Here is a 15,663-nt window from a genome sequence, read left to right as displayed (position 1 = left end):
ATCTCTGTAATATCTGATAAATCTCTGTTCCCTATACAATTGACGGATCCTGCCTAACAAGTCGCAAGCTCCGGCCTTCATGTTTGATGACACAGAAAACACCATTCACACTACATTCCAGCCAAATATTTACTTTCTCACGTTTCCTATTTGATGTGCGAGTTATTGTTCAGCCATCAGACAGCGGCCTAATGTAGTGTCCTTCAATGGGGTGGTCGCTGCTATATCTCACATATACCCAGTTCTGAGACGCCACATAAACACTGACGATTGTTCTGGTCAAACACAATCGTAGATAAAAAAAAAAAAAAAAAAACAGACAGCACACGGACATCACAACAGCCCATTATAGTGAATGAAGCCACTTGCACGCCTGTTTTTTTTTCCAGTCTTAAGAGACACTTTAGAACAAAGAAATCATGGCATGCGCTATTTTTTTTCTTGAAATCTTTTCTCTATTTGCCTCAGTCGTGAAAGTCTACGGGTGCGCAAAATTATAGAATAAAACAGACACCACACGGGTGTCATCCATGTGCTGTCTATGTTTCATCCGTTTTTCACAGACTCATTGTTATACTGAAAAATAAAGAAGATGGCATCAATACACTAGAATGTTCAACGTCCGAGTTTATTTATTTATATATATATATATATATATATATATATATATATACATACAGTCCTATGAAAAAGTTTGGGCACCCCTATTAATCTTAATCATTTTTAGTTCTAAATATTTTGGTGTTTGCAACAGCCATTTCAGTTTGATATATCTAATAACTGATGGACACAGTAATATTTCAGGATTGAAATGAGGTTTATTGTACTAACAGAAAATGCGCAATATGCATTCAACCAAAATTTGACCGGTGCAAAAATATGGGCACCTCAACAGAAAAGTGACATTAATATTTAGTACATCCTCCTTTTGCAAAGATAACATCCTCTAGTCGCTTCCTGTAGCTTTTAATCAGTTCCTGGATCCTGGATGAAGGTATTTTGGACCATTTCTTTCTACAAAACAATTCAAGTTCAGTTAAGTTAGATGGTCGCCGAACATGGACAGCCCGCTCTCAAATGATCTGAAAACAAAGATTGTTCAACATAGTTGTTCAGGGGAAGGATACAAAACGTTGTCTCAGAGATTTAACCTGTCAGTTTCCACTGTGAGGAACATAGTAAGGAAATGGAAGACCACAGGGACAGTTCTTGTTAAGCCCAGAAGTGGCAGGCCAAGAAAAATATCAGAAAGGCAGAGAAGAAGAATGGTGAGAAGAGTCAAGGACAATCCACAGACCACCTCCAAAGAGCTGCAGCATCATCTTGCTGCAGATGGTGTCACTGTGCATCGGTCAACTATACAGCGCACTTTGCACAAATAGAAGCTGTATGGGAGAGTGATGAGAAAGAAGCCGTTTCTGCACGTACGCCACAAATAGAGTTGCCTGAGGTATGAAAAAGCACATTTGGACAAGGCAGCTTCATTTTGGAAACAAAAATTGAGTTGTTTGGTTATAAAAAAAAGGCGTTATGCATGGCGTCCAAAAAGAAACAGCATTCCAAGAAAAACACATGCTACCCACTGTAAAATTTGGTGGAGGTTCCATCATGCTTTGGGGCTGTGTGGCCAATGCCGGCATCGGGAATCTTGTTAAAGTTGAGGGTCGCATGGATTCCACTCAGTATCAGCAGATTCTTGAGAATAATGTTCAAGAATCAGTGACGAAGTTGAAGTTACGCCGGGGATGGATATTTCAGCAAGACAATGATCCAAAACACCGCTCCAAATCCTCAGGCATTCATGCAGAGGAACAATTACAATGTTCTGGAATGGCCATCCCAGTCCCCAGACCTGAATATCATTGAACATCTGTGGGATGATTTGAAGCGGGCTGTCCATGCTCGGCGACCATCTAACTTAACTGAACTTGAATTGTTTGTCCAAAATACCTTTATCCAGGATCCAGGAACTGATTAAAAGCTACAGGAAGCGACTAGAGGCTGTTATCTTTGCAAAAGGAGGATGTACTAAATATTAATGTCACTTTTCTGTTGAGGTGCCCATACTTTTGCACTGGTCAAATTTTGGTTTAATGCATATTGCACATTTTCTGTTAGTACAATAAACCTCATTTCAATCCTGAAATATTACTGTGTCCATCAGTTATTAGATATATCAAACTGAAATGGCTGTTGCAAATACCAAAATATTTAGAACTAAAAATGATTAAGATTAATAGGGGTGCCCAAACTTTTTCATAGGACTGTGTATATATATATATATATATATATATATATATATTCTCTGCCTCCCTGCATGTCCTATGTGTACATACCCTAGCCATCATACTTGGGAACGTTGTCAACATTTCTTATAAACTTCATTATGTATTGTGGTATAAGCTTAGTGCCCCCTGAAATCTAAATTTACTCATGAACTCGCGTTGTCCCCTTCTGTCTGGTTGTAAACATTTCTGCTACACTGCTATTTACATCTGTTCATGGAAAAATCAGTGTATGGCTCGGATCGTGGCCCCCATGGGGGTTGCCATACAACTGAACAGATCAGCAGTATGAGAAAGCTATATATTATATAGTAGACACTCCAGTCCTATAGGACAACTATTATAAGAAAAATACAAGACGGTATAGACTAGGTGAAAAGAACAAGGCTCTACATTAAAAGCGCAAAGCAGGATGGAAAATATCTGGAAGTTATGGTTTTGCTTGAGAATGGTTAGGATGATGTATTATGGCGGCTTTCCTATAGTGTTACAGTAAGGGTGTATTCACACAGAGCAGTTAAAACAGCATCAAAACTATACCAGAAAAATATACATGCGGTTTTTTGGTCCAGTATTTTTCATTTTAAATGGAAAACATGTTAAATAAAAGTGTCTAACTAGTAAAATTAAGGAAATGCATTGTGTGAATGTACCTTTACAGGTTACATCAACATAACATGACATAAGATCAAAACCGCAGCTAACATCCTCCGTACATCCTGCACACAGCACACACTGCTTTGCTAAGCAACATTCAATACCGGTAGTAAAAGTTTACTGATGTCTTTACTATGCCAGCAGCCCCAAGAGGATACGTTTTCATAATGTAATCTGCTTAAGAAGCCCCCAAAACCTTCCAAATCAATCCAATAACAGCTCCATATATACTCATCCTACATAGGAGATTGTGCAGCCACCACTACGGCCTGACGTACTCATTGCAGTCGCATTACGACCATTACTTGGCTCTGCAGTGTAGAAGTAGCAGCTTTAAAATGTTCGCCTTAAGACTCACCCCACGCGACAGGAAGACCAGAAGTGAAGCAGATGCTGAAGAAATCATGAAAGTGGCTGATCTGGCAGCAGAGTCTACATGAAACACTGGAAAGGAAGTACACCCCGCCACACGCCCCTCCAAATTGCTTAAAGACAGATCCCAGGAAGGATGTTTTTCAGCTGGACCCCTGCAAGTATACTATGCAATCCGCTATTGTCATGTAGCACGTCTGATGTACACAATGATGTTCCAAACTCTTATTACTCGGCTAATGACACAATATCCATTATCAATATTCAAAATTGATTTCTGCTCAGAATCCAGGTTTGTTTGTTAAGAATCTCCTGACGCAAGGAGAAAATATACATCATCCATATACTGTAATGGAGGCTCCAGATTAATACATTACATAAAGCATTAACTCAGACCATGCCAAAGATCCCATTCACAATATACATTGGCCGCATGTCGTTACAACTTACTTATTTCCAAGAGATTATAACACTAATGGGCATAAAATCTATAAGTAAATGTATATGTGTCTTGTAGTCACAGTTATACAAAGCACCACTGTCGAGTACAAGGCTCTTGTAAGAGCCATCACTAGGCCACCTGTCCTCCCCCCTGGCCATGTGGGCCATACTAGTAGAATTTCCTAGGCTACAACTTTTCAGACCATTGATCATTCATTGGTGGTTTAAAAAGTCATATAAAGGGAGTCTATCACCATGGTGTAATGTTTTTCCCCCCATGAAATGTTATGCCTCTATTGTAGAGATATTAATTTATATCAGAATATGTAAATACACCAGTCTGTGGCCCCGAGGGGGGATTCAATCTGTTCTGCCCCGCACTGCTCGGGACCACCCTCTTGTAAGTGACAGGGCCAGGGAGCCAAGCTAAACTTCACCGGGTCCTGTTACTCTAAGAAGGAAGGGGTGAAGGAGGACATATTAGAGCAGGGTGGGGTGTAACAATGGCGCTGCCTTTATTTGCATACTCTGAAATGAAATTAATATCTCGGCAACGGCGGCACAAATTTTCATGAAATAAGTGTTACTACATTCAGCATTGCTGGTGTAATGTGCTTTATTCTGGTGTCAGACTCCCTTTAACAATTTGTCCAGTAGGTTTGATCTCGACGACTTGTCCTTTTTATAGGTCAACGATATCCAATTTCTACCGATCAGCTATTCTCGGCAGCCCCGAGCACAGGAATTATACAGTGTATGGAGCTGGAAACAGGTGGCTCTGTACACTGTGGTAATGCCAGAGAACTTCAGTTCAGCTCCTGATCATAGGTGGCAATGCTGGGGACTGATCGCTATTTTTTGTCCAGAACCCTAGTAATGCCTATATCACACACTGTATTTGCAGGGTTATTCCCTTCTTGGCAAATCGCTGAAGAGATGACGATAACCGCTTCCCATCCTAGACCCTACAGGGGCACTTAGAGGAACTTTGAAGCAGTACTGCTCTACATTGTCCCCATTACTACTAGTTAAAAAGATGCTGCAAAGCAGTGTGTGCGAATCCAGCCTTGGGTCTTATTCAGATGGCTGTAATGCTGCCATATGGGTGTATTAAGATGGCAAATCTTATCTGCAGCTGTATACTATGGCTGCATTATGGCCATCTCAATACGCCTGCAGTCAGCTTCAGCCCACGTTCACATGGCAGTATTCTGCAGAACAAATTGTATGCTGAGCAAATCTATAATATCTATTAAATATAAACCAAGTACATAAAAAAAGCTGCAGCTGAAATCTGATGAGAAGTTGGCAAGAAGCAGTGAGAAGTCCAGTCATACAGCTGATGACCAATGTAATAAGAGTGTAGGAGGAACAGTCTCTATTTTTACTATCCCGAAACTGTAGTTCGTGGGCTCGTCCGTTCTGGTGAGAGGAGGGTGAAGAGGGAAGAAGTAGATGATGTGTTTTCTATTTCTTGCTAATGTTTGCTGACGCCCACACACTATCTTCTGTGGGAAAATTGCTTCTGAGATGGAAAAAGACTGACCAACTGTGCAGATGCTCTGGAGGGGACATCGCTGGAACACAAAGATCTAATGCACTGTGGGTGACACTGCTGGGGTCTCCATCCATCCAAAACATGCTACTATTAACTCATAAGAGTCATCTAGTACTGGTCCAGGCCCAGCATCGGCCAAGGCAGGGTACATTTTGCAGAGCAGACACAATGCGTCTGCATGTTGGCTAAAAAGAGTATTCGACTTTTCCTTAGTCTGTTTTTGGCAAAGCTGGGTGATAGTCACAACCAGATGAGGAAGAGTTGAATATGACATTTCACATTTCCTCACTGTGTTACATACATGCAGCAGATCTACCTTTAGTCCTATGTAGGACAGAATACAAAGATGATGTGACAATGAGTTTTGTCAAATAGCAAATCTAGGATACAACTCGGCAGGGAAACAGCTGCTGCATAAGTAGATTTGCCATTCAGGAATATGGGAAAGATCTATAACAACTGCTCATGGAGCTCTAATTGAAATCTTATTCTTTTGTCACTTTTGAGCACAGATTTACCTAAGGCTAAGTTCACACCTGTATTGGAGGCATCAGAACGGGTACCCGGTGGAATCCATTATAGTCAGAGTCCATCAGGATCCGTTTGTGCCATCAAATGACCGATCTGTCCCTGTCAGAATTTGTGTTGTTCTAGTGGTATCCAAGTGGAGACATGAACACAACCTAAGAAAACAATGAGGAACAATTCTACAAAAATTGAGAACAGTTGCTGTAACAATAGAAGAAAGTTTTGTATAATGAAATCTTTATGCATATGACCATTCATACATGACAATGATGAATCTCCACATTAGAAGATGAAACATGCTTAATTCATCCCAAGAGTCTCCCCCATGTAACCATCACTTGGCCAAAAGCCTTGCTCTTAGTTTGGGTCAACAATGATACAGGCAAGGACCTAAACTATGGTCAATACCTGGAGGTACCAGATAGACATTAAGACATTATTCAGTACATAGCAAATTCACCTGTATGTACTATATGGCAGCATGTAACGGAATGACACAGTCCAGGACTATCAAAGTAATCTGGACCTCGTCTTAAGGAACGGACACCTAACTGGGCTGAAGATGGTGGGACCCTGCTAAAGACATTCATGGTTAGGGTGAAATGAAGAATGGGTTGGACTTTATTGATGACAATATAGATAGAACAAGCTGTAAAGAGAACCCTATAGTCTGTGTTCATGCTGATGTCAATGGTAATAGCATAAGATTTAAAGGCATAGGTCCTAGCTTTACATGTGAATAGCAGAAGTCGCATCATCCAGCCATACACATGGAGGTGCGCCTATAGACATGTTCTATCTATGGCTCTAAGTCCGAGCCCCCTCGACTCTTAGAAACCTTTCACTCATCTTCCCTTATTGAAGTACAGAAGAGCTTTCTGAAAAGCCATTGATAATAAGCTTGCCGGCCTCCTAAGCTTTTTGGGGGATATGAACATTCTTGTTTTTAAGAAATGACTTACTGAACTTCCCATTCTTCTAGAGAAGATCTGTGTTTTGGCTCTCTTGATTCATTTATGTCCTTGAAGAGGGGTGTCCACATTTGTATGAAGGTCCCTAGTATATAGGACAGCTGTTTATAGTTCCCTACTGCCCAGATTTTATCTGCAGGGGGATCAGAGTTAGATGTCACCTATTGAAGTCAAAGAGCTTTTTGCCAGTAGTCTTTAATGTGACCAACGGTGGGGAGGGGGTTCCTGGATGGAGTCAAGAAGGCAATTCATATTATAATGATACAAGTTTTATTCCCCAAACCCAACTGGAACTTATCCAACAGTTAGGAAGTGAGAGAAAATTAAATTAAACAGTTGTTGGATAAGTAGTAGTAGAATGAATGAATGATAATGAAGATGATGATGATAATAATAATAATAATAATAATAATAATAAAAAGGCTGTTGTGATTTTCAGAGAACACTTGGTGTTTGTATACATGTCAGTATACACCCCAGAAGTCCCCTGTGTTGTTACAAGTATCTGTTCTCTATCAGTGCAGGGGATCTAAGCGAATTCTCCAAAGCAATGGCTTCCCTCCTGCATGTCTGTGCAGCCCTCTGGTATGTCAGCTATGCAGTCTTATCAGGGCTGTCAGCAGGAGCTGCCCCACAACAACATCAACAAGGGAGCACTGCAGGAGATATACAGTCCTATAGATCCTGTAATATCATATGTGCCTGCACGGACACATAAACTACACAAATACCATACAGCCCTGTAAATGTTGTGCAACTGTAGTTCCCTGCAAACCACAGCCTATGGCTACAGGATGTGCCGGGACTAACAGTCACAGCTGCTGGGAAACGTAAAAACACACACATATATATATATATATATATATATATATATATATATATATATATATATGGCGGTATATAAGGGCTAAGCATTATATTTATTGATAATTACTTTACATACGATTGCAGGCAAAAGTACTTTATTATCACCATGCACTCATCATACAACACACAAAGAGTTAAATGACATGTCCCTCCTTCTACATATAGTATACGTGCCCACAAGGTATAGGGTGGAACCGCTGATTTTTGCTACGACAGGATAATGGTAAACTTCGCACACATATAAACTATTATAAAGTCATATACTAAATTATGCGTGAAAATTTTTGTGTATCGCATTTGTACGTATAATATTGTGCCTGTCTGGCTTGTGCTAAGCATTACCAGGAGAGATGGTTTTGTTACTTATCTCTAACTCAGCTTTCCCAGTCTCCTGAATATTGTCCAGACCCCACAGATTGAATACTGCATAAAACACATATAAGTCACCGCTATACATTTAATACATATACGGTAATAGTCTAGGTACCACAAAGATGTCTTTTCGTTCTTACTGTACATACAGCAGCAGATCTAGAAGCAACGAACTCTCCTTTCATTCTCTGAAAAACACCCTGTGATGTGTCTGGGTCCCAACCAAGTAAAAATCCTACTCACTCAAGGCAGAGTCACCGGGAAGTGGAAGGAGCGGAGCCAGCCCACTTTAGGGCAAAACTCTGCCTCAGGATAGTTGTTATTCAAAGGGTAAAAGTGAATGGAGTGCGACCACAATGCATCATTTCAGAATCCTCCTTCCCAGCCGAGGACGCTCATCTATCTAGTGTGAGAATAAATATACACAGAGCAGAAAGCCATGGCCGGGTGTCAAAAAACATTCAACACAAACAAAAATTGCCCCCGGGACGATGAAAAAATGTGACCTGGTCAATAAAACAAGATTGTCAAGGAATTTTAAACTCATTTAGCACCGGCTAGGCGCCAAAAATCAATATCATCTGTAATAAAAAAAATAAAACAAAAAAAAAAGGAAAAAAAATTAGGATTACAAAAGTAAATGTGGATCAGCGGATTTATCCTGAGGGAGACTCTGATGTCCAGGGAGTAGAGCGCAGCTCCTAAAGCAGAATATAAATGCAAGTTTTATGGGTTTTGGCTTCTTTTTCTTGCTTTTATTTTATTTTTAGATTGATGGATGAATTCGGACTGTGAACGGCTTTGGTTTAACCATCTAATAAATCAGAATGGAGTTTTCCTGATAAGAGATGAGCGAGTACTGTTCGGATCAGCCACCTTCTCCTTGTTATCACTGGTGGACTGTCTGGCATAGGTTTGGCTCTGGGGCATGTTTTTTTTTTAACTTTTTACAGTCCCATTCACAAGACAGGCGGAGATAAAACCCCTTACATGCTGACACTGACTGAATTCCTAGCCTGTCCCAGAAGCTTCTGAAGGGGGTTTTCTGGGTCAAAACAACTAAATCTCAACCACCTAGCCCAACAAAAAGATCCACGTGTCAATATACAATACTTGCAGTGACTTTATATGTATAAGTCCAACGCTGGCGATGAACAGAACAGATTCAATAACTCTTTAAAGAGGACCTTTCACCATATCCGGGCACAGGCAGTTCTATATACTACCAGAAAGCTGACAGTGCGCTGAGTTCAGCGCACTGTCGGCTTTCCCGATCTGTGCCCGGTGTGAAGAGCTTACGGCCCGGTACCGTAGCTCTTCTATGGTCAGAAGGGCGTTTCTGACCATTAGCCAGAGACGTCCTTCTGCCTCGCGGCGCCAATCGCGCTGTGCTGTGGAGCCGGGAGGAACGCCCCCTCCCTCTGCTCACACAGCTTGTCCATAGATGAGCATTATCAGGAGCGGGAGGGGGGCGTTCCTCCCCGCTCCACAGCACAGCGCGATTGGCGCCGCGAGGCAGAAGGACGTCTCTGGCTAATGGTCAGAAACGCCCTTCTGACTGTAAAGCGCTACGGTACAGGGACCGATAGCGCTTTACACCGGGCACGGATCGGGAAAGCCGACAGTGTGCTGAATTCAGCACACTGTCAGCTTTCCAGCAGTATATAACACTGCCTGTGCCCAGATATGGTGAAAGGTCCTCTTTAAAGGCTTTCTAGAAACAGTGCCACCCTTATACAGTGGCTGTTTGTAGAACTACACTAAACTCCAAAACCAGTCCCAAGAACAACAATGGTGCTGTAGTTATATTCATGGGCTGCCCTTTTACGGTTAACAGGGGCTGTGCCATCTCAGCTATCCACATCCGCTATGGGGGATATTTGTCCCAAATTCTTAATAGAGCACTACATGACCACCACTTCATTCAGAATGGGTGGACAAAAATCCCCCACTCGCTGGGGGCCTGAGCAGTCAATATGACAATAAATTAACCAGTCACGGTACTTTCCATAAATCAATAGTACAAGTGAATATACCAAATAATATTATATCTTATCAGAGAATAAAGGTAGGTTTCTCTACTTCTGAGGCTCCTCGGCCTTCTATACTTCTCTCACACACTCAATTCTCTGCTAAATCTGTCTTAAGAGACAAGACAGACTATCCGATCACAGATGTATCAGATTTCAACTGTCCATAAAGGTCTATGGAGAGGGGAAGGGGGAGGAGAACAGTGAGAGTGAAGCAGAGACTGACAAGTTTCTTTCTTACCCCAAGTGATTTAGTCACATAAGTACTGTTCAGCACTACTTTATTATGTCCTCCATGATGCTTCGCTGTGTGCTATCTACGGGAGCCATCATAGTATCTAGTCTCTACCGACTAGCTCAGGGATTACTGAGGATTAGAGACTGCAGAGTGAACACAAGTCATATAATGTCCAGAAACAGTGTTTTTCCTCATGTACACACATGGTTGCTGATCCTGAAAATTCACATGTAATGATGGATAATTCTGATCACACTGGTCTATAGAAATCTATACACAGAGGTTTATCTGCTTTCTGTACCTGACAATGTTTTTGTTATGACCAAATGTATATTGTAACACTCCATTAACAACATAAGAGGTACATAAGGAGATTGTAGATTGTATCACTAACATGCTTTTCAATCCTTTGTACAGGTTTTACTCTTGGCCATGCAAACCCTAGCAAGTCCACATGCAAAATGTGGACCTTTCTGAATATTTACCACAATATTTGAGGCAAAATCTGCAACTTTTTAGTACCTATGGATGTACCTTTGCGATTACTGAAGACATTGCAAAGCATCGTCCATCACTATTGGAAAATACGCGTCCAGCAATGTCCGTGGACGATTTGCAGTCCTGTCGTATCGCTATAATACACGACCCTGCCAACCTGAATGAAAATGGATAAAAATCTCAAAGCTAGAAAAATAGAAAATGAGAGGTCTTAATACAAATATGTCTGCGCTATTATTTTATCTACTATATTTGGGGGGATGAGCGGTGCCGGTGTCTGATAATTTTGCTATTATTAGTGTGTTACAAGCCCCACAATTGATTACATAGTAATCAGCCCCTGAGTTGTGGAGGCGGCAGCTGCTGAGGATGCCATTTACATGGTAAATCTTCACGTTTATGCTTCGCCAAATAGGTATTCAGAGCATGACGCCGAGATGTGCTGAGACACAATCCTTCTCATAGACGGTCTTCGATGTGACAGCTCCTGCACACGAGAGGCAGCTAGGCATGGCTCGGAAACCTTGCTGTGATTCTGCCATGAATGTCTCACGCAAACTATTAGTCCCCATGGTGTCCCAAATAAATAAAATTTCACCCACTGAGAAGCAATAGTCTCAGACGGCGAGATAAGTTTTAGATATTAATTCTGTATAGAAATATTCCAAGTTAATTACTATAAAAAGCAGCCATGTAATATTCATCAATGTCATCAACTATGGGAAGGATGGAGGACTCTAACACCTTCCAACACGCAAATATTCAATTTGCCCCCCTCCAAAAGCAAGACCACCATTTTATATTCCAGTCAATGTACTAGGAATCCAAAAAAAAAAACCAACCCTCAGTCGCGCCATTTTCTTATTGGGTTTGTTTTCCTGGCGTTCACTCAGATTACCTTTGTTCTGTAGGTCTGTATGATCATCTTTAAAAATGTTAATACAATTTTAATCAATTTAACAATTTAAATAAAATTTTTATAAAAATTTTAATAAAATGAGAAAACCAACATTTTTTATTGGTACCTATATAGGGTAAAAAGACTCCGATCACATTTTATTCATTTTTTGGGGGTAGGGGAAGTGCCAAAAATATATTTATTTTTGCATTTTGATTTTTTTGCAGTTTGGATATTCAGTAGAAATGAGCAAGTATATTCAATCGAATACCTCCCCTCCATAGACATTGGCGTTATATATATATAAAAAAAAAAAAGGCGCATGGGGAGGTTGGAGGGGAAACGAATATTTCCAGCCTCTCCACGTGGTATTCGACTGAGAACACCAATAACTAAGTAGCCACCTTCTGCTGTGATTCCTGCTTTGCACACTCTTGGCATTGTCTTGATGAGCTTCAAGAGGTAGTCACCTGAAATGGTCTTCCAACAGTCTTGAAGGAGTTCCCAGCAATGCTTAGCACTTGTTGGCCCTTTTGCCTTCACTCTGCGGTCTAGCTCACCCCAAACCATCTCAATTGAGTTCAGGTCTGGTGACTGTGGAGGCCAGGTCATCTGGCGTAGCACCCCATCACTCTCCTTCTTGGTCAAATAGCCCTTACACAGCCTGGAGGTGTGTTTGGGGTCAATAATGGTCCAACTAAACGCAAACCGGATGGAATAGCATGCCACTGCAAGATGCTGTGGTAGCCATGATGGTTCAGTATGCCTTCAATTTTGAATAAATCTCCAACAGTGTCACCAGCAATGCACACCCACACCATCACACCTCCTCCTCCATGCTTCACGGTGGGAAGCATGCATGTAGAGTCCATCCGGTCACCTTTTCTACTTCGCACAAAGACACGGTGGTTGGAACCAAAAATCTCAAATTTGGACTCATCAGACCAAAGCACAGATTTCCACTGGTCTAATGTCCACTCCTTGTGTTCTTTATCCCAAACAAGTCTCTTCTGTTTGTTGCCTGTCCTTAGCAGTGGTTTTCTAGCAGCTATTTTACCATGAAGGCCTGCTGCTGCACAAAGTCTCCTCTTAAAGAGGACCTTTCACCATTTTGCCCACAGGCAGTTCTATATACTGCCGGAAAGCTGACAGTGTGCTGAGTTCAGCGTACTGTCGGCTTTCCCGATCTGTGCCCGGTGTGAAGAGCTTACGGTCCAGGATCGTAGCTCTTCTATGGTCAGAAGGGCGTTTCTGACAGTTAGCCAGAGACGTCCTTCTTCACAGCACAGCCTATCACGCTGTACAGTGTGAGCGGGGAGGAACTCCCCCCTCCCTCTCCTGATAATGCTCGTCTATGGACGAGCTGTGTGAGCAGAGGGAGGGGGCGTTCCTCCCGGCTCTCACAGCACAGCGCAATTGGCTGTGCTGTGAAGAAGGACGTCTCTGGCTAACTGTCAGAAACGCCCTTCTGACCATAGAAGAGCTACGATACCGGACCATAAGCTCTTCACACCAGGTACAGATCAGGAAAGCAGTCAGTGCGCTGAACTCAGCGCACTGTCAGCTTTAAGGCAGTATATAAAACTGCCTGTGGGCAAAATGGTGAAAGGTCCTCTTTAACAGTTGTTGTAGAGATGTGTCTTCTGCTAGAACTCTGTGTGGCATTGACCTGGTCTCTAATCTGAGCTGCTGTTAACCTGCAATTTCTGAGGCTGGTGACTCAGATGAACTTATCCTCCGCAGCAGAGGTGACTCTTGGTCTTCCTTTCCTGGGGCGGTCCACAAGTGAGCCAGTTTCTTTGTAGCGCTTGATGGTTTTTGCGACTGCACTTGGGGACACTTCCAAAGTTTTCCCAATTTTTCGGACTGACTGACCTTCATGTCTTAAAGTAATGATGGCCACTCATTTTTCTTTACTTAGCTGTTTTTTTCTTACCATAATACAAATTCTACCAGTCTTTTCAGTAGGACTATCAGCTGTGTATCCACCTGACTTCTGCACAACACAACTGATGGTCCTCAACCCCATTTATAAGGCAAGAAATCTCACTTATTAAACCTGACACGGTACACCTGGGAAGAGAAAGCCATTTCCGGTGACTACTTCTTGAAGCTCATCTAGAGAATGCCAAGAGTGTGCAAAGCAGGAATCAAAGCAAAAGGTGGCTACTTTGAAGAACCTAGAATATAAGACAGATTTTCAGTTGTTTCACACTTTTTTGTTAAGTATATAATTCCACATGTGTTAATTCATAGATTTGATGCCTTCAGTGTGAATCTACCATTGTCATAGTCATGGAAATACAGAAAACTCTTTGAATGAGAAGGTGTGTCCAAACTTTTGTTCTGTATGTGTATATAATATAGTTACATTGCAGCGGACAAGTGTAAAAGTTCTGACATCTTAGAAATTATGAGACTGCGGTTTCAATGATCTCATAGACTGACTACATCAAAACATCATCCCCCGAGTCACACTGGGAGGAGAATGTACTGCGGTGTCAGTGCTTGTAAGTTCGCTGAACTGACATCACTAACATGAAAACATGAAGATTTGCCAATTCTATACAGAGTTTAAAATGTGGTCGGGAGCTTTGCTTGGAATCAGAAAAGAAATGTTGTATATGCTAACTCTTAATATACTCTCTAAAGGCCCTATTAGATAGAAATTTAGGGCTATTATCAGCATTAATACTGCCGCCAATCGTCCAATGAGTGAGAATGTATTCTACACTTAAATCCTTACTCAATCCAATTGAATGGGGTATTTCATATGTGTGGTACATACTATAGAAAAAATCTGCACAGAATAAGGACTGTGCTATGTGCTCATAATCTGTATGGATTAGCCCTACTCTATGACAAACAGTGACATATCTGAACAGGGGGCCAGTGATGTCACAGTAAGGCTGGGGACACACTCATATCATGTTAGATGTTGTACTTGCCAATGCCTAACCTGCTACAATGTACGATAGCAGCATAGTGTTGGAGGCCCCTTCAAGCATCTGATCAGCTGTGTGGCAGGTGTCAGACCCCCACTGACCTCTTATTGATGACCTATGCGGAGGACACATGAAAAACAAAATAACATACAGTTCACCCATGCAGGGATCAGTCCCAATCCAGAGTGCACAGTTCCTCTTGGCAGCTTCCACCACCTTAGTTAAAAACCTTTGCTTTTTTAAAAATTCTTTAAAAAAACAAAAATACAACAGCCTCTTCCCAATGAAACACAGGCATTGCCATGCGTTGCATTTAGGACAGAACTTATCATTTGTCAGGCACTGTTTTTCCATTTGCTATGGAAAACAATAAAGTCACTTCAAATGGGGACAATAAATAGAACAAAAATACATCTCCTCCTGTGCAGTGACTTGTCGGCCTGTTCAGACTCGTCCCCTTCTAAGCGAACTGCAAATTGTCCAAAAAACAACAAGGGAAAATAGACTTCTGCACACTCCAAATCTATTGCACTGAGCGGCCTTACACGGCTGCACTATCACAAAACGTGTCAATACTAGAGATGAGCGAACACTAAAATGTTCGAGGTTCGAAATTCGATTCGAACAGCCGCTCACTGTTCGAGTGTTCGAATGGGTTTCGAACCCCATTATAGTCTATGGGGAACATAAACTCGTTAAGGGGGAAACCCAAATTCGTGTCTGGAGGGTCACCAAGTCCACTATGACACCCCAGGAAATGATACCAACACCCTGGAATGACACTGGGACAGCAGGGGAAGCATGTCTGGGGGCATAAAAGTCACTTTATTTCATGGAAATCCCTGTCAGTTTGCGATTTTCGCAAGCTAACTTTTCCCCATAGAAATGCATTGGCCAGTGCTGATTGGCCAGAGTACGGAACTCGACCAATCAGCGCTGGCTCTGCTGGAGGAGGCGGAGTCTAAGATAGCTCCACACCAGTCTCCATTCAGGTCCGACCTTA

At 41.8% G+C, this 15,663-nt stretch overlaps 1 protein-coding gene across 3 annotated transcripts in view; it reads right to left on the bottom strand.

Moving 5' to 3' along the window:
• Window positions 1-15,663, bottom strand: part of MRTFB (myocardin related transcription factor B) — a 200,679-nt gene that overhangs the window by 69,447 nt on the left and 115,569 nt on the right. The window contains exon 1 of one of the 3 annotated variants that reach the window (XM_075285774.1): window positions 8,295-8,463. The exons of the other annotated variants lie outside the window; for them this stretch is intronic. Coding sequence (XP_075141875.1) covers window position 8,295 — 1 coding nt within the window. The 5' untranslated portion in view covers window positions 8,296-8,463. Of the gene's footprint in view, window positions 1-8,294; window positions 8,464-15,663 lie in introns of those variants that run through there. 3 annotated transcript variants of the gene reach the window in all.

The sequence above is a fragment of the Leptodactylus fuscus genome, chromosome 8 (assembly GCF_031893055.1).
Source record: "Leptodactylus fuscus isolate aLepFus1 chromosome 8, aLepFus1.hap2, whole genome shotgun sequence".
NCBI classification, from domain to species: Eukaryota; Metazoa; Chordata; class Amphibia; order Anura; family Leptodactylidae; genus Leptodactylus; species Leptodactylus fuscus.
The sequence above is the reverse complement of the archived record's forward strand: the minus strand, read 5'-3'. Positions and strand labels throughout refer to the sequence as shown.